General features: G+C 40.2%; 1 protein-coding gene across 2 annotated transcripts in view; it reads left to right on the forward strand.

The window, feature by feature from the left end:
- The first annotated feature begins 6,798 nt into the window (after window positions 1-6,798).
- susd2 (sushi domain containing 2) overlaps window positions 6,799-18,400 on the forward strand; it is a 69,341-nt gene continuing 57,739 nt past the window's right edge. Inside the window, exon 1 of one of the 2 annotated variants that reach the window (XM_031892856.1) lies at window positions 6,799-7,101. In XM_031892856.1, the coding sequence (XP_031748716.1) occupies window positions 7,038-7,101 (64 nt within the window). In that variant the 5' untranslated portion in view covers window positions 6,799-7,037. The remainder of the gene's footprint in view (window positions 7,102-18,400) is intronic. The other variant, XM_031892850.1, reaches the window with a different exon arrangement.

The raw sequence follows: 18,400 nt of genomic DNA on the forward strand, positions 1-18,400 counted from the left end.
AACGCTACGAAAAAATCGCAACTTTTTGCGCAAGTTTTAACGCTACGAAAAAATCGCAACTTTCGGAATGGCTACGAAAAACTTGCGTTTTTCCGCAAAAATCGTATTGGTAACGAAAAAGTCGCGAAAATCGCAAAATACCGATCATTACGAAAAAAACGCAATCGGACGCATTCGGCCCGTTCGTGAGTAAGTAAATGGGCCCCTAGGTATACTTACAAATATAGGTATGGGATCAGTTATCCAGAAATCTGTTATTCTGAAACCCCTAAATGATGTTACAACCATCTCCCATAGACTCCATTTAAAGCAAATAATTTAATGTTTTAAAAATGATTACTTTTTTACTTAATAATAAAACAGTACATTATACTTGATCTCAGTTCCGATATAATCCTTATTAAGGGTAAAACAATCCTATTGGTTTAAATGAATGATTTTTTAGCAGACTTAAAATATTTAAAATTACAGAAAGACCTCTTATCTGGAAGACCACAGGTCCCGAGCATTCTGTATAACAGGTGCCATACCTATAAAGTCACAGCGCGTTATATGAACTTTGTTTAAAGACATCACTATAAGAGAGAACGGGGAAAAAGCGGAAATTTTGAACTCTTATTTTTCATCTGTCTATACATCTGAGGAGCCAGATAATGAAGGCTTCCCTTGTAATATGCCCAGTTCTAGTAATTTAGCTATTGGCGCATGGGTCACTCGGGAGGAAATTCAAAAGAGACATGAACATGTAAAGGTAAACAAAGGTCCAGGACCGGATGGGATTCATCCCAGGGTATTAAATGAGCTGAGCGCTGTGATTGCCAAACCTCTTCACTTAATTTTTCAGGATTCGTTGAGGTTTGGCATGGTGCCGAGAGACTGGCGGATTGCTAATGTGGTGCCGTTATTTAAAAAGGGATCCCGTTCTCAGCCTGAAAACTATAGGCCTGTTAGTCTGACATCAGTAGTAGGAAAACTTTTGGAAGGGGTAATAAGGGATCGGGTACCGTATATACTCGAGTATAAGCCGATCCGAATATAAGCCGAGGTACCTAATTTTACCTAAGAAAACTGGAAAAACGTATTGACTCGAGTATAAGCCTAGGGTGGGAAATGCAGCCGCTACTGCTAAGTTTAAATAATCAAATTATTTAATAAAAGGACACTCAAATGGACAAATTAGTGTAAATCACCGGCGCTTGTTACATGAATACATTCTCTGGCCATCTAACAGCATTAAGCTGCTAATGTAACTCTGACCAGTTGGCACAGGACTTACTCTACTTTATGGAGCCACAGGGGCCATCATCAACTGGACAGATGTAGACCAGTGCTGTGTGTTTGCAATCCTTTATCCTTCCTACAGCCATTACTGAACTGCAATCAGCATCCTCTAACAACCTAACATGTTCAGGTGTGGGACTCTGGCCTGTGCCCACTTGGCAGTGCTGCCAGCTAGCTGATATGTATGGCTGAAAATGGGGGCAGACAGCAGAGGTACCTTTCTAGGGACCAACCATTTTGGGAAATGAAGAGGTCAGAAATACAGCATATTTATTGTGCTTTTATTCCAAGAAACTTAAAATAACAGGTACTTATCTCTTACCTGCATAACAAAGTTTGTGTCTGCCATAGCATTTGTACCATTGGGGTGACACGTTCGTACCCTGGGGTTGTTCACAGACCGTGGGTGCCGAGGCGCACAATGTACCATCTGTTCATTCTTTCAGCCGGGGAATGGAACGTTGCGCACGGGGTGCCCTGTGTATTCACTCGCATTTCAGCTCGGGGCATCAGCGGGTGGGGGGGCGGTTTGGGTGACCGTGCGCACATTCTCGGTTCGGGGCCCTGCATCACACGGGGGGGGGGGGGGGTGTGTGCGGGCGACACGCCGAGCATACGTTCGCGGCCCGGGCCAGCGCATCGCACGCGGGGGGCGGGAGGAGGTGGTTGTACGCCCAACGTGCCATGTGTACATTCTCGGTTCAGCCTGGCGCATCGCAGGGGGGGCGCCCGACGTGCGAGCGTTCATTCTTGGTTCGGCTCGACTCGCCTAGTCGCACGGGGGGTGTGCCTGCTCAGTGCTCAACGCTCTGACATGTAAGTGCCTACTTGCCTCGAGTATAAGCCGAGGATTCCTTTTTTAGCACATTTTGAGTGCTGGAAAACTCGGCTTATACTCGAGTATATACGGATATACGGTACTTGAATACATTGCAGTTCACAATACTATTAGTTTGTGCCAGCATGGTTTTATGCGTAACAGATCTTGCCAGACTAATTTAGTCGTCTTTTATGAGGAGGTGAGTAGGAACCTCGATGCTGGAATGGCAGTTGATGTCATCTACTTGGACTTTGCTAAAGCGTTTGATACAGTACCTCACAGAAGGTTAATGATCAAATTAAGGAATATTGGCCTAGAACATCATATTTGTAATTGGATAGAGAACTGGCTGAAGGATAGATTACAAAGAGTGGTGGTAAATGGAACATTTTCTAATTGGACCAGTGTGGTTAGTGGAGTACCGCAGGGGTCAGTCCTTGGTCCTTTGCTTTTTAACTTGTTCAATAATGACCTGGAGGAGGGCATAGAGAGTACTGTTTCTATTTTTGCTGATGACACAAAATTGTGCAAAACTATAAGTTCCGTGCAGGATGCTGCTGCTTTGCAGAGCGATTTGACAAAATTGGAAAACTGGGCAGCAAACTGGAAAATGAGGTTCAATGTTGATAAGTGCAAAGTTATGCATTTTGGTAGAAATAATATAAACGCGAACTATCTACTGAATGGTAGTGTGTTGGGGGTATCCTTAATGGAGAAGGATCTAGGGGTTTGTGTTGATAACAAGTTGTCTAATTCCAGGCAGTGTCATTCTGTGGCTACTAAAGCAAATAAGTAGCAACCGTTTGGTTGCGCCCCCCACTACTACTGCTGTTTCCCGCCTTAAATCCTTCTGCCTGGCTGCCCCTTACATTTGGAATTCCCTCCCTGATGTCCTCCGGAGAGAATCCTCCCTCAGTCTTTTTAAAACTAAACTTAAAGACTACCTTATGGAGCACTGGCACTTATACTGTAATGTCACCCACTGTGACCTACAGCACTTATATTTGCCTATTTGTGTCTGTTAGTTACCCTCCCATATAGATTGTAAGCTCTACGGGGCAGGGACCTCCTTCATCTTGTGTTTCTGACTCTTATTGCAACTGTACCTTGTATTTATTTGTATTTATTGTTGTACTTTGTATTTATCCATTATCTTTAACCCCCCTGTCTGTATTAATGAATTCTACTGTACAGCGCTGCGTACATAAGTAGCGCTTTATAAATAAAGATATACATACATACATACATACAAGTGCTGTCTTGTATAAAAAAGGGCATTGACTCAAGGGATGAAAACATAATTTTGCCCCTTTATAGGTCCCTGGTAAGGCCTCACCTTGAGTATGCAGTGCAGGTTTGGGCTCCAGTCCTTAAGAAGGATATTAATGAGCTGGAGAGAGTGCAGAGACAACTAAACTGGTAAAGGGGATGGAAGAGTTAAACCTAAACTAGGTTAGACTGTCGAGGTTGGGGTTGTTTTCTCTGAAAAAGAGGCGCTTGCGAGGGGACATGATTACTCTGTACAAGTACATTAGAGGGGATTATAACCAGATGGGGGATGTTCTTTTTTCCCATAAAAACAATCAACGCACCAGAGGTCACCCCTTTAGATTAGAGGAACGGAGCTTCCATTTGAAGCAGCGTAGGTGGTTTTTCACGGTGAGGGCAGTGAGGTTGGGGAATGCCCTTCCAAGAGATGTGGTAATGGCAGATTCTGTTAATGCCTATAAGAGGGGCCTGGATGAGTTCTTGAACAAGCATAGTATCCAAGGCTATTGTGATACTAATATCTACAGTTAGTACTAGTGGTTGTATATATAGTTTATGTATGTGAGTGTATAGATTGGTAGGTGTGGGTTGTGTGTGCTGGGTTTACTTGGATGGGTTGAACTTGATGGTCTTTTTTCAACTCTATGTAACTATATAACTATGTAACTATAAGCCTGTTTGCTCTACACATTTTTTGCAGTCCTGTCATACCACTCTAGTAGAAAACATCAAATAAACTAATTTTCTAGACTGATGAAGTTACTTGCAGTAAGACATACTGTGGGCAGTGATCCCCATTCGAAAGCTAGAAAGAGACAGAAAAGAAAGGCAAATAATTCAAGAAGTTTAAAAAAAAATAAAGACCATTTGAAAAACTGCTAAGAAAAGCACATCCCATAACATACTAAACATTAACTTAAAGCTGAACTGTCCCTTCCCAGAACAGATCAGAACTTAACTCAGGAGCCAATACAGCAAACCTGACCAGAAAACCTGACCAGTGGTCGCCATGCTACCCATCCATGAAACTGTGTATCATCAGCCATTCCAGCCTTTGATAGTAATCCAAGCTTAAAACAAACAGCCATTTAACTGTTGTGGCAAGTGCTTATTTGTGCTAGTGCATTAAAGAGACAGTATACACCCATTTTAACAAGAGCTTAATGAATAGGACGTGTGCTAAACATATTTTTTGCCTGTTCTTTTAATTAAGAAATATAATGGCTTCTGTTATTGCTCGCACTAAACAAGAATTTGAAGCCGGTTTCACTTTATCACTTCCTGTCACTTCGTAATCCCACAGAGCACAGGGTAAGCTGATAAAACAAATTACCAGTCCATTAAGAAGCCTCTGATAATGAGCTGCTCAAAGACTGCTGCTTAGAGAAGGGAGGGGTTTGTTTAAAGGTAGATAGGGAGCTCTGAACAGATTTTCCTGTTTATAAAGAAAGATGGGTGTAAGTTTAGTAAAAATAGCTCAACTTTTAAATTAGTGCTTTATTATGGCTAAAATTGGATCATATGGATAATTATTTTAATGAAAACAACAGGTAGAATGCAAGCCCTATTTAAAGTGTTCATTTAGCAAAGGCATTTAGGTGTATACAGTCCATTTAAAGGTGTGTCAGTCTGACTTTTAGCATGGAGTAAACATGCTGAAACTGAACATGTTTGATTAGAAGGTTAGAATGCCAGTGAAAACAGTATTTTTAGTCTCAGGCTGTTGCTGAAATTTGGATAAGGAGGATGCTCTTACAGCTCTGCCAAAGACAAACGCAGGATACAGTTTGGCATCCTGTCCAAAGACAGTGTCTATACACTAACAGATACATGAAAACCACGCATGTACATTCCTAGGGACACACATGTTTTATACATATAAGCACAATAGTTAAAATTCACTTATGGGTTTAAAGAGTGTTCAGAAAAAAAGTGAATGTCTGTGCCAAGTGCAGGCCTGCCTGCTTCTTATATGTCTATGTTTCAACTTGGGCAACATCCGTCATCATACCTCCCAACTGTCCCGATTTTTGAAGTCCCTCTTTTGATAGCTCAATCCACAGTCCCGGATTCTTACTGAAAAGTCCCTTATTTCCCTTTGATCTCCTGCACTGAAGCTAAATATACAAATTTAATTAAAAGTAGCTTTTGGCAGCAAGCCCAGAAATCTTAATGAGTGTCACCTGCACTTAGATACATTGTTTCACTTTTAATTAAATAAGTGGGCTTTTGGCAGAGAGCCCAGAAACGTAAAAAGCTCCCCTGCACTGAGATACAATTGTAACTAATAAGCCAAACATATGGCCCTACACCTCCTACCTGTGCCTGCACCTGAATGAATGAGATACGCTCGGGTGCAGGCACATGTAGACAAAATACACATAAAAATGCGTCACTTTGCATTCTCTTGCGTTTTTATGCAGATATCGGCTACATGTGCCTGCACCCAAGCGTATTCCATTCATTCAGCTGCAGGCACAGGCAGGAGGCATATGGCAGTATTTTCGGAAAGTGTTTTTCAGCTTGCCGAAAATATACGCCATACGCCTGGTCTGACATTAGCCTTAGGGGAACTGAGACTCGACGGTTAAAGGGCAATTTCACCTTTTCAGCCACCCTGTAATAACACATAAAATAGGGCCCCCAAACCCCCAGAAATGTGTTCAAACTTTAAATAAAATACCAAATTTAGTAAAATAGGAGTGGTATTTAGGGGGTGTGGTCACAAAATGGGTGTGGTAAAAATTTGCCGCACAGCTTTTATTTTTGTCCCTCTTTTGAATGTTTTCAAAATGTTGGGAGGTATGCGTCAATTCTTCACTTATCATTAATGTTAGATAGCTATTTACAGTACCGGTATGTCTCTTGTTAAAGCCAAAACTAATATATGTTAAAAAAGGCTTAATTTTACTGTTCATATGACAACTATGCCATACGCAACTGCTGCAGGTCTCCTGCTCCTCTAGTTCTGTGGCACAGTTTCTGCATTCCCAGGTATGCCCAGCACCTGCTCAAATAGGGCTGATGGCTGTGGGAAGTTGCAATCTAGACATACACTAAACAGAGAATTAATTTAACCCTTTCTTCTCACTGGCTTTAGTTGAACTTTAAATTTTGCTTTTCAATTATTTTAACTTTTATTTGTAAAACCCAATGATGTATGCTCCTCAACTAGTTATAATTTTACACATGAATAGATATATGTCATCTGCCACACACTGCAGCATGGAACCAGGTACAAAAATGAGGGGAAGGAATGACAGCGGAGTTTATTTCTAGTATCACCATGTCTGGCTTATATTCTTTGTTGTGATTTGCTTCCTGTCTGCATACAGTACTACAAAACCTGGAACTTTGTAAGAGTTACATCTTGTCCAGGAACCCAGCCAGGCTGGCTGCGAGTCAGTTCTGTAGCATTTTGCAGCTGGCTGAGGCCACTGTATTGCAGACTGCCAGAGCGGAGCAGGCAGGATCTGCAGCACAAAGGGGAGGCCCTGCTTGCTCCTCCTTATCTGTGTGCACAGGGGCTGGCACAGTGTGTGTGTGAGGCAGTAACAGCTGGGAGAGTCCCACTGTGTCTCCTGGCAGGCCAGAAAGATTCTGCTACTCTGCCCCATTGGCACTCGCTTACATTGTAGCAGGCACCAGGCACCAGGCACCAGGCACCATGCCTGCATTACTTCTCATCTGCATAGGTCTCCTTACTCTCACTCTCCCCCCTGAGGTCTCAGGTAAGTCTACACAGTGCATGTTATCCCAATGTGATTAATGACTAACTCTTTGCCTCTAGGCTGGCAAAGTGAACCCTTCTCCCACGGTTGATCATAAAACATATTTTCATTTAGCTATTGGCAAAGGCTGATAAGCTTAAATATTTAATTTATTACAGTTCAAGGGTTTCAAATCTGTCATTCCTGCTGAAGTAGACTTGCAGGAGTGCTGAGAGCTGCACAGAAATCGCCAAGTGCAGGGGACTGCACGTGTCTGAAATCAATACCTCTTGTAACTTGTAATGTTACTTGTTATGGAATGCTTCAAACTTGGCCATGTGTGGCACTATTGAAAGTACTGGCAGTGTGATTTATAGGCTTAACCAGGGAAGGAAAAGTTTATAGAAATGAAAAATATGAAGCCTTTGCAGTTACTGTGAGGTTTAACATTTTGGTAATGTGTTTGTGAATTAAATTTCCCTTGTCCAAAAGATAAAACCTGGAAAAAAAAACTTTTTGATCAGTGTACAGTTTGAGAATGGTAACAGTACAATATATTGCAAAAGATTCTCACATGGCTGTCATAAGGTGGTTGCTTACTTCATGTGATCTACCTGTGTGAGTGTACAAACATGTTTTAGTTTGACTGTTGGAATAGGCCACATGTATTATTGGGTACTACCAGGATCTATACATGGCATTACTACAGATGGCCATACATGAAAGTGGAGTGGATCTATTCTGGATTTGACCCAGCAAGTCATGGTGCACATACAGACAGAAGCATACCTTACCCATGCAGTACTTTGGATCAGCAGGTTCTGGTTTGTTTTGTAAGCCCACAGATAATCTGTTTTGTTATTTTCTGAAAGAGAAAGTATTCTAATTCTTAACTTATTTTCAGGTTTGACTTATACATGGCAAGATATGAAATGTGCAGCTGTCTGTATGTCATACCAACCCAGCAAAAGGCACTTTTATAAGTTGTGCATGTATGTAAAAATACAATATCTCATATGACTGTGTATCAACAGACACAGAGCTACTGATCCATTGCTTGTATTCATGTATTTGTTTGTTTGGGTTCAATGAACATGAACCTGCTGACAGTAAGTAATACTCCATTATTTCAGCTATGTGTTTGGATATTTGGATTTGTGCTCGCAAAGAACCTTTGCTGCAGTGGTGCATGATGGGAAATAAACGAGAAATTTGCTGTCAACACACCAACTTCAATTTCAAGCAGAACATGTCTGATGCACCTCTATTTTCAAATGTTGACGCAGATTCTCACTTGAGATCAGAGCCTTGATGGAACAATAATAAGACATTTAGCTATTATAGTGGTTCCTTGTGCCTGTATTATGCAGAGGTATTATGGATCCATACCTACAGTAAAGTATGGTGGCAAAATGGTAGCAGTTCACTAGATTGCACTTCTGAGCATATAAGTAAGCATCATTAAAGTGAATGATAAAGAGACCTCTCTTTTATGTACAAATAGCCACACAATAGACCATGTTATTTTCCTAATATGTCTTGTGATGTGTTGTGTGAGTCAACTGATGTCTCACTGGTTCTCCTATAGGATGATCAGATGGATATAAAGTAGGTGAAAAGTAAAATTTCATTGATTGGGCAAAATTGTTTGAATCCTTTAGCTCAGTGACCTTTGCTTGGTCCTACAGGGGCTGATTGCTGAAACTGATGGCTGTATATGGATTCCTCTAGAATAGCAGGTGTCAAAAACATTTTTTAGTTTAAGACCCCTTGGAGGTCCAATCTTTGGTTAGGGTCCCCCTAGGGTTAGAGATGTAGGAAAATATATCAGGGCACACCTCATCCTCATCCTTTAAATTAATTAAAGCATGATGTAGACAAAGATATTCTGAGACAATTTGCAATTGGTTTTAATTTTTTTCTTATTTGTGGTTTTTCAGTTATGTATCTTTTTTGTTCAGCAGGTATCCAGTTTGGAATTTCAGCAGCTATCTGGTTGCTAGGGTCTTGTTTACCATAGCAACTGGGCAGTGGTTTGAATGAGAGACTGAAATATGAATAGGAGGGGTCCTGAATAGAAAGATTAGGAATAAAAAGTAACAATAATAGTAACATTGTAAACTCACAGAGCAATAGGCCTTTAGCTGCTGGGGTCAGTGACCCCAATTTGAAAGCGGGAAAGATGTAGAAGAGGAAGGCAAAGAAATAAAAAACTATTAAATAAATAAATAATTAAGACCAATTGCAGAGTTGTTAGAAATAGGGCATTATATAACATCCTAAATGTTAACTTAGATGCAAACTATCCTTTCACATCTCACCACATCTCACCACTATCACGCTTAACCACCCCCTCCCACACAGGGGTCCAGCTTCACAGTTTGGGAATATAGAATATTAATATACTTTCCTCTACAATTAGTATGCTCAGGTGTAGCTGGTTACCAGTGTTCACATAAAATGTAATCCAGCAGGACATATTTCAGCATTGGAACCAGGATAATGTGAATATCAGCCCCAGCTGCAGGCCATACTGTTCCCTTTTCATTTGGTAAAAACCCCCAAACTATTGTTTGTGAGCCCCCTCCTTCTGCAGCTGCTGATGTCAGTAGCCTCTGATATAATGGCATCTGTGTTCATAGCATAGCATTGAACTACCTTTGCAAGCCTATTTAGCAGTAAGGGATAGGTGCATCGGGAGAGATCTGCTACTTTGACTCCATTAAGTTAAAGCACTATACAAGAAGTATTTTTGCCACTTAGTGGTAAAAATCAGCACAGCTCAAACTTACCAAATACATCTAACAATAACGGGACACAAAGAAGGCTTTGTATTAAGAGATCAGTGATTATTGTGTGTGTTTGCCAATGCTCATAAAAGGCTTAGTGGAATATATACATACAGAGCTATTCTGTGTAAGCAAAATCTGCACTGCCCCCATTTAGCAACATGGGCACCAATGAAGTGTCTATATTCACAAAGGTAAATCTAGACTTATGCCGTGGTTTATTATTGTAATTTAAAAACATTTTTCAGGTTTTTATTTCTTCTTTGCCCCACATGAATTTCTGTATTAATTTGCAAATCAGGGATACCCCAATATATTTATATCTCATGCCCACACTTACGCAACACTCACATAATTATATGAAAGTAGCCTCGGTGGGATGCAAATACACTCTTTCTACAGGGGTGCATAGGTGTCAAACTAACCCTAAATGTATTATTGTTAGTAATATACAGATATAGGTAAGAGTTGACTACCATAACATTATATAAGGAAATGATCTATTATTAGGAATGCTTGTACATTCTTACAGTTTGCTGAGCTACAGTATATGTTCATAGTTCCAACACTTAAAGTAAAGCAGAAAGTAACAGACTGTACTTGAAACCCATTATTTTACATTGCTGCGGAGCTCTGGAAAACTACAAGTATGAATGACATAATGCATTTTGCAACTGGCCTTCATTTTTTAATCTTGGTTGAATTATTTTATTTAGCAACTCTCCAGTTCAGAATTTTAGCAGCAATATGGTTGCTAGGGTTCAAATTACCCTAGCAACCGGTCAGTGGTTTGAATGAAAAACTGGAATACAAATAGGAGTGGGTCCTATAAAAGTACGATAGGTAATGAAAAGTGACAATAACAGTTAAATTGTTGTAGCCTAAAATAGCAGGTATTTGCCTGGCAGGGTCAGCTACCCCCTTTTGAAAACCAGGAAGAGTCAGAAGAGGAAGTAAAATAATGGGTCAGCAGTATCCCTATGTAAGAATGTGTGTGTGTGCCCTTAGAACATCAGTTGCTCAATTTGGGTGGCAAGAATACTCGATATACATACGTTTTCAGTATTTTATTAAGCACCAATGCTGTTACCTAATGCTCCAATAATGAGTAACATGAACATCTCACTTCTGTAACAAATTTCATTATCAAAAGTGGGTGGATTCTTAAATGTTGTGCATCTGTGCAAATTCTTTTCGCTATATCAGTTACTTGGGCCGCTACTTGTGGTTCCTTCTAGGCATAGTAAAGCTAACAAGTGAACAAATGAATTATATAAAACTGTTTCAAATGTTTTTTTTTCTCATTTAATACATGATTTATTCCTTATCTATTAAATTGATAATTTGGAATATTAAAAAGCAACAACCACCATGGGCAAATATGCACTCAGGAATTTACACAGGGAGTCACAAAAAATTGTAAAAGTAAAAAAGACTTTATTCAAAGTTACATTAAAACAGCCCATGACTAAGTGCCCCTAGGGCATGAAATGCATAGGGCAGATGTTTTAATGTATCTTTGAATAAAGTCTTTTTTACTTTTAACATTTTTTTGTGACCCCTGTGGAGTTTCCTGAGTGCATATTTGCCCATGGTGGTTGTTGCTTTTTGCTTTATGCCCCTATGCTTAGGGTCTGGGGCTGGTGCACCTTGACCACTATTCCTACTCGGTTTTTTTTACTACTGGCCATTTTGTGCCTTCATTTATGGCTTTGCAATTTGGAATATTACCATTACCTCCTTTTTCAGTTCTATAAATCTCAGCTATGACCTGAAATGGCATGAGCGCTAAGAACCTGTTGGAGAAGCAAACAATCAAGGCTCATGTGACTGAAGCAACATACAGTGTTCAAATTTTCAAATTGTGTAAATATGTGGCAACTATTTTTAGGAAGAAAATGAGAGTGACAAAAAGATGGAAAAGGTAATAAGTGCTATACGTGTTTAATATAGAAGGGAATTTTGTATCATAAATTGTTGTGGTGAATGGCAGGCAAAGCAGTGAGCAGTTGTGTGATGGATACAACTATAAGGAGTGAGTGCACAAGATAACTAGAGATTGTGCTGACAAGAAAGTGCAATAGTTCAGGAAAGGGCTATAAGAACCGACAGATTGTTTGTGCTAGAAGGGTTCTATTGGCACAGGCATATATTTATATGGGTTCTCTTGGTGTAGGCATATATGTATAAAGGTTCTACTGGCATAGACATATATGCATAAGGGTTCTCTTGGCGTAGGCATATATGTATAAAGGTTCTACTGGCATAGACATATATGCATAAGGGTTCTCTTGGCGTAGGCATATATGTATAAGGGTTCTACTGGCGCAGGTATATACGCATAAGGGTTCTACTGGTACAGGCCATATATGTATAAGGGTTCTCTTGGCTTAGGCATATATGTATAAGTGGTCTACCAGCACAGGCATATATGTGTAAGGGTTCTCTTGGCATAGGCATAAATGTATAAGGGTTCTCTTGGCATAGGCATATATGTATAAAGGTTCTACTGGCACAGGCATATGTATAAGGGTTCTCTTGGCATAGGCATATATGTATAAAGGTTCTACTGGCACAGGCATATATGTATAAAGGTTCTACTGGCACAGGCATATATGTATAAGGGTTCTACTGGCACAGGCATATGTATAAGGGTTCACTTGGCACAGGCATATATGTATAAAGGTTCTACTGGCACAGGCATATATGTATAAAGGTTCTACTGGCACAGGCATATATGTATAAGGGTTCTACTGGCACAGGCATATATGTATATGTTGTCAAAATGCCATGTGTGCACTTTTCTTTAGGCACAAGTGCGCTGCGCATGTTGACGCTGTGTTATTACTGTGGGAACCCTGGAGCAAATGGCAACTTAAGAGGTGCGTTACAGGGTCCCTGAGGAGAAATATTTGAAATCAGACATTAAGGCATTTCTCATTGTAGAAAACTCACCAAAGTTAACGGGTGGCCCTGGTACTCCAGCCCCAGACTTTCAGCTCAGGGGAGTGGACAAACCGTATGTGAAGTAACCAAAGGTGAGGTGTATGGCACTCTGGGAACCCTCAAACAGGCCAACAGAATGTCATTAAAAGCTGAAAAAAATCTTTATTGAAAACTCACCTCACAGGGCCTTATGTATTTTGTGTTGGTCTTTGACACTTAATCGTAGGCTTAAATGTACAAAACACATTGCTAATATTTTAAAGACAATACACCATGTCTGACTTTTAGGTATCTATAGTTGTATCCTTAACTACCATAGGGAACACTGTTCCTTTAAATCACCTATTTACATTTTTCCCTCCCCTTGTTTCCCATTGTTGTATTTTAAGTATTAGCAATGTGTTTTGTAGTTTAAGGCCAGACTCTACAGAGAGAAAGGAGTTTCTTAACCCTTTATCTTAGTGACCAATGCCAGAATCAGTTGTCAGAGACTGAAACTATGAACAGAGATACAGGAAAATATTGTGAATTCCAATTGCATGATAAATATGTAAGGGAAATGCTCTGTAGTGCTAAAGATTGCTGAGAGGTCACGTACTGTAATAGAGCAAATCTAATTTATCCAATTAGCTGACATATTCAGCTTTGTTTATAGGTCTGAAAAGTCCATTCTGTGCTCTAGACAATTAGTCCAGTTTCATGCTGGATGTACCTTGAACTTCTGAGACAGTGTTTTTATCATATTTATCATACTGCAAACATGTTACAGTCACACAGTGAAGAATCACTTCCTTCAGTGAATATTGCTTCTAAATCAACCCTACTAGAAATGGATCCCTTAGCAAATGAACCAAGACACTTTCTGTCATCAGCATGGAATAGTGATGTGTTAGGGTGACCGAGTGACCCCATAAAAAAGACAAATTATTATATATCAGTATATGATATAAAGCACATAATCTTTGTACCACTTGGCACCAAAGGTGCCATTCTGCATTAGTAATGCTCCGGTAAAATCCCTCTTGTACTTACCAGTAGTGATGAGCGAAATTATTCGGCAGGCATGGATTTGCGGCAAATTTCCACGTTTCGCCATTGGCAGATTTATTTGCGAAATGGACACAAAAATTCACAACACGAAAATTGTCGGGTGCCTCAAAAAAAATGACCCGCGCTGAATTTTTTTGGCATGTGCAACTGTTTTTTTGATGAAAAAAGTGATAAAAGCAATTAAGCTGGCCATACACGCACCGATAATATCATATGAAACCTCGTTTCGTACGATATTCGGTGGGTGTATGGCATGTCGGTGAGTCGACCGATATTGCAGGAAGCTGCTGATATCGGTTGACTCGCCGATCGGACCGGTTAGAAAATTTTGATCAGGCGCCATAGAAGGCGTCTGACCAAAATCTGCCGTCAGGGCTGAATCGGCAGAAGGAGGTAGAAATCCTATTGTTTCTACCTCCTTATCTGCTGTTTCAGCCCTGAACGGTGTGTGGCGGATCTGACGATGTTTCGTGCGACCAATGGTTGCACGAAAGATCGTCAGATCGCCATGTGTGTGGCCACCTTTAATTAGTACACAAGCTACTTAAGGGCCAGAATTTGTTTATTTCTGCTTAAAAGGAAATGTAAATCGTTAAATGAAATTCATGAAAAAATTATATTCTAAGCACTTTTGCAGTTTACATTAATTAATTTTTGTTTCAAGATATTGGCAGAAATACGTACCCCTTTACTTATTAGCATTGTGTGATTCGGGGTAGGTCAAGCATGACCTTTTGGGACTCTGGGCAAACTGTCCCAGGTCAAGTACTCTGCAAAACCAAACAACATTTGGCATTTTGAATTATGAAAGCAAACAAACAATCAGATTGGGAGATGGTGGCTCAAAGCTAGAAGATATGTACAACCAAATCACCCAGGAGACCTAAACAGGTATAACAAAAAGGAACCTTCTCTTAATCATAATATAGTCTAGACTTGGAATTTCTTTGGAAGTAATTTACAATATGTAGGTATAACTGACAATACCTAGAAATGAGACAAATGCCAAAAAGCAACAGCTCTAAGGGCTTTGGCTGAGTTTCTAAGTCTTTTTGTTTTCCAAATTAAGTGGGGAGTAAAGTAACTTTGCACTTGCAGGTTTCAAAGTCTCATGAATGAAAGTTCTTTTCAGAGCAAACAGAATCCTGTCTGTTGAACGAGTGTGCCTTCATTTATTTAATTCTTAATCAAAAGAACTGGCACAGATTTCAGGTGCTGCCAGGAGTTTCCATGCCTGAGGTCAGAATACCCGGCAAGGTGTATAATAAAGGAAGCACCTGCTGCAGCATAAACTTAAAATATCCTATAACATTCACATCTTAATTAGTGTGGGCCTCTAGGCAAGGGTGACTGTTAACCATTCATGCTGCCAAAGCAACATCACTTTAACGGATTTGTCTGTCTCAAACTGCACGCTTTGGAACAGAATCACTCCCTGAAGCTGAAAAGCACCTGTAACGGAGTTTCAGGGATTTCCTATTTATGTGAATGGAAGCAGGAAGGTGGAGGTAGAGGTGGAGGAAGCAGGTGGTGGTTTAAGCTGTTTTTAAGTTGTAGGAAATGCACCTGGCATAGTGTCGCCAGGAGGGTAGAAGGAAATTCATGATAGATACTAAGATCTAGATCTGCCCAAGTTTCATTTTGATGCATCCATACCTGCTAACATTTCTAAATTAGAATGCATGTACCCCTCTTGTATTTTAGACAGATTTATCAAAATGTGAGTTTAGAGCTTAATACGTAAAACTCACCCATGTTCTATTCATTCCTGTGGAATTTTTAGAAGTGTTATCAATGGGTGAAAGTTAGAACTTACCACTATTAACAGGAATGAATAGAACATGAGTGCGTTTTTATGTATTAAGCTATAAACTCACATCTAGAAATATTTAGCTATTCCTTCACCCATGGGTGGGCGATATCGGGAGAACCCAGGGTAATTCGATCATTTGGCCCCAGGGCCAAACGATTGAGTTATAATGAGGGGCATAGGTAAAGTCGGTCCGGGGACGCCATCAACGAGCCGATGCGGTCCCTTATCTGACTAGATTTTCTAACCTGTCCGATCGAGATCTGGCCGATTTCAGGCCAGATATCGGTCGGGCAGGCCCGTTGGGAGTGCCCATACACAGGCCCGTGTATGGGGACCTTAAGGCCAACTTTACTCATCAAAATCAGATCAGGGTTTTGCTTTTGTTTTATACAAATGGCCATATAGTTACAGAGCCTTTGGCTGAACTGATCAGACCAATAATCAGATCATACTGGAGGCCTGCAGGAACCTATCTAGCCTTTCAAACCTGCCTGATAAATATCTGCCAGATATCGATTGGTTAAATATCAGTAAATATGCTACCAACTCATTCTGGAAGTGCTGAATTTGCCACTTTTATTGTGCCATATATAGCCAGCTTTAGAGTATACTGTTTTTGCTGCTTGGTTGCTATTATCAACTGCACTTTTGCACTTAGCCCCTATGTTAGTTAATAAGCCCTTAAGGTATTTTTGTATGTCTTTACTCCTGAAAAGTGTTCAAATGACACAAGACATAAGTAAAAAGGTGGATCAAATTCTAATACATGAAAGAGCATACTTGGACTAAGCATGACAATAGTATTCACTAAAAAGTCACAGTTGAATTGTAAACTGTAATGTGTGTAATAAAGGAAAGAGCATCACTGTGGAGTTTAAAACATTGGTGCTGAAAGCCAGTTACAGTAATTTTAACTGACTGCTGTAGTAATTTCAGTCACAAATAGTGATCCAGGCATGGATTTGCGGCGAATTTCCGCATTTCGCCATTGGCGGATTGTTTCGCGGATGAAAAAATTTGCAGCGGAAAAATTTGCAACGTGGCCAAAAATTGTCGCCCGCGTCAAAAGAATAGCTGTGGGCGACAAAAGAATAGCCGTGGGCGACAAAAGAATAGCCGTGGGCGACAAAAGAATAGCCGTGGGCGACAAAAGAATAACAGCACGACAAAAGAATAGCCGCGGGTGACAAAAAAATAGCCGCGGGCAACAAAAGAATAACCGGGCGACAAAAGAATAGCCGCGGGTGACAAAAGAATAGCCGGGCGACAAAAGAATAGCCGCGGGTGACAAAAGAATAGCCGGGCGACAAAAGAATAGCCGCGAGTGACAAAAGAATAGATGGGCGACAAAAGAATAGCCGCGAGTGACAAAAGAATAGATGGGCGACAAAAGAATAGCCGCGGGCGACAAAAGAATAGCTGCGGACGACAAAAGAATAGCCGCGGGCAACAAAGAATACCCGCGGGTGACAAAAGAATAGCCGGACGACAAAAGAATAGCCGCGGGCGTCAATTTTTTTTAACGTGCGACATTTTCGCACTAATTTTTCGCCGCTTCGCAAATCTTTTGAAAGATTTTGGCGAAGCGAAACGGGACAGAATCGATCATCACTAGTTACAAACCTTACATATCTTATAGGATATAATGACATATCTCATTATCACTACCCTCTTACTCATGAGGTCCTAGTGAAGAGCTCACTCACATCGACATAAAACTAGAAACGTGCACCATTAAGGCTGGAAAGATCTGCCAAATGATTCTCTTCTGCTCGGGAGACCTATAACATTTTGAGAAGCCACGTGTAGTGACTGAGGCTGCTCCAGATAACTATAATTGTGCGCTAATGAAATGTGTACCCTATTCATAAAGTGATTTTATATGGCCCTGTGCTTAATTTCACATCATTAACCATGGTTCATGCTATAAACCCCATAACATTGAAAATAAACCAGCAATTTCAGGCTTTTGTACCTTGGATACACAGTGCAATAAACAGACATTTAGCTGAAGTCAGTTGAAAAATCAAATTGACCTGTTCACTTAAGCTAAAGGCCACTACCATTGGGGAAGGCAAGTAATTGTTTAACTGACTCCTTGACTGCTTTCAGAAATGCTGTTTAATTGACTAAAAAAATGTTAATGCTTACAAGTATGTTATTACACTAGATTTAATGCAATTTCAAGTGTGTGTGGGGCCTGACTATAGAAGCAGGAGAAGGATATTTGGGAACCCTGTGACTAACCCAAGCTCCAGCACAGCAGTAAGGGCAAAGACACATGGGGCAATTAGTTGCGGTGACTAATTGTGGCAACTTTCCCGCCATAGGTTACTGTATAAGTCACAGCTACTAATTGCCAAGTGTGCCTTCACCATTACAGGTGCACTGTTATTTATAGTGAGTGTATGTTGTGTATAGCTGGGAATGTTTGTACCTGGGGATGTCATTATACAAACTAACAATTTATTAGAAGGATTGTGCAAGTTCTTATGGCTAAAAGTTTAAAAGTTTCAGCTTTAGAATGTACTCGCTGTACACTGTATTTATCAGAAAGGTTAAAATATATATCATATTTATTGAAAGGGGTATACATTAAATAAAAATAATAAAATTTTTAGGAAAAGATGCATGTCATACACATTTATTATATTGGTCTAGCCTCTTTGAAAGTTGTTGCACCCCAGCATACAGAAAAAATGCCCTTCCAGAACTGGTTATA

This window comes from Xenopus tropicalis, chromosome 1 (assembly GCF_000004195.4).
Source record: "Xenopus tropicalis strain Nigerian chromosome 1, UCB_Xtro_10.0, whole genome shotgun sequence".
Classification (NCBI taxonomy): domain Eukaryota; kingdom Metazoa; phylum Chordata; class Amphibia; order Anura; family Pipidae; genus Xenopus; species Xenopus tropicalis.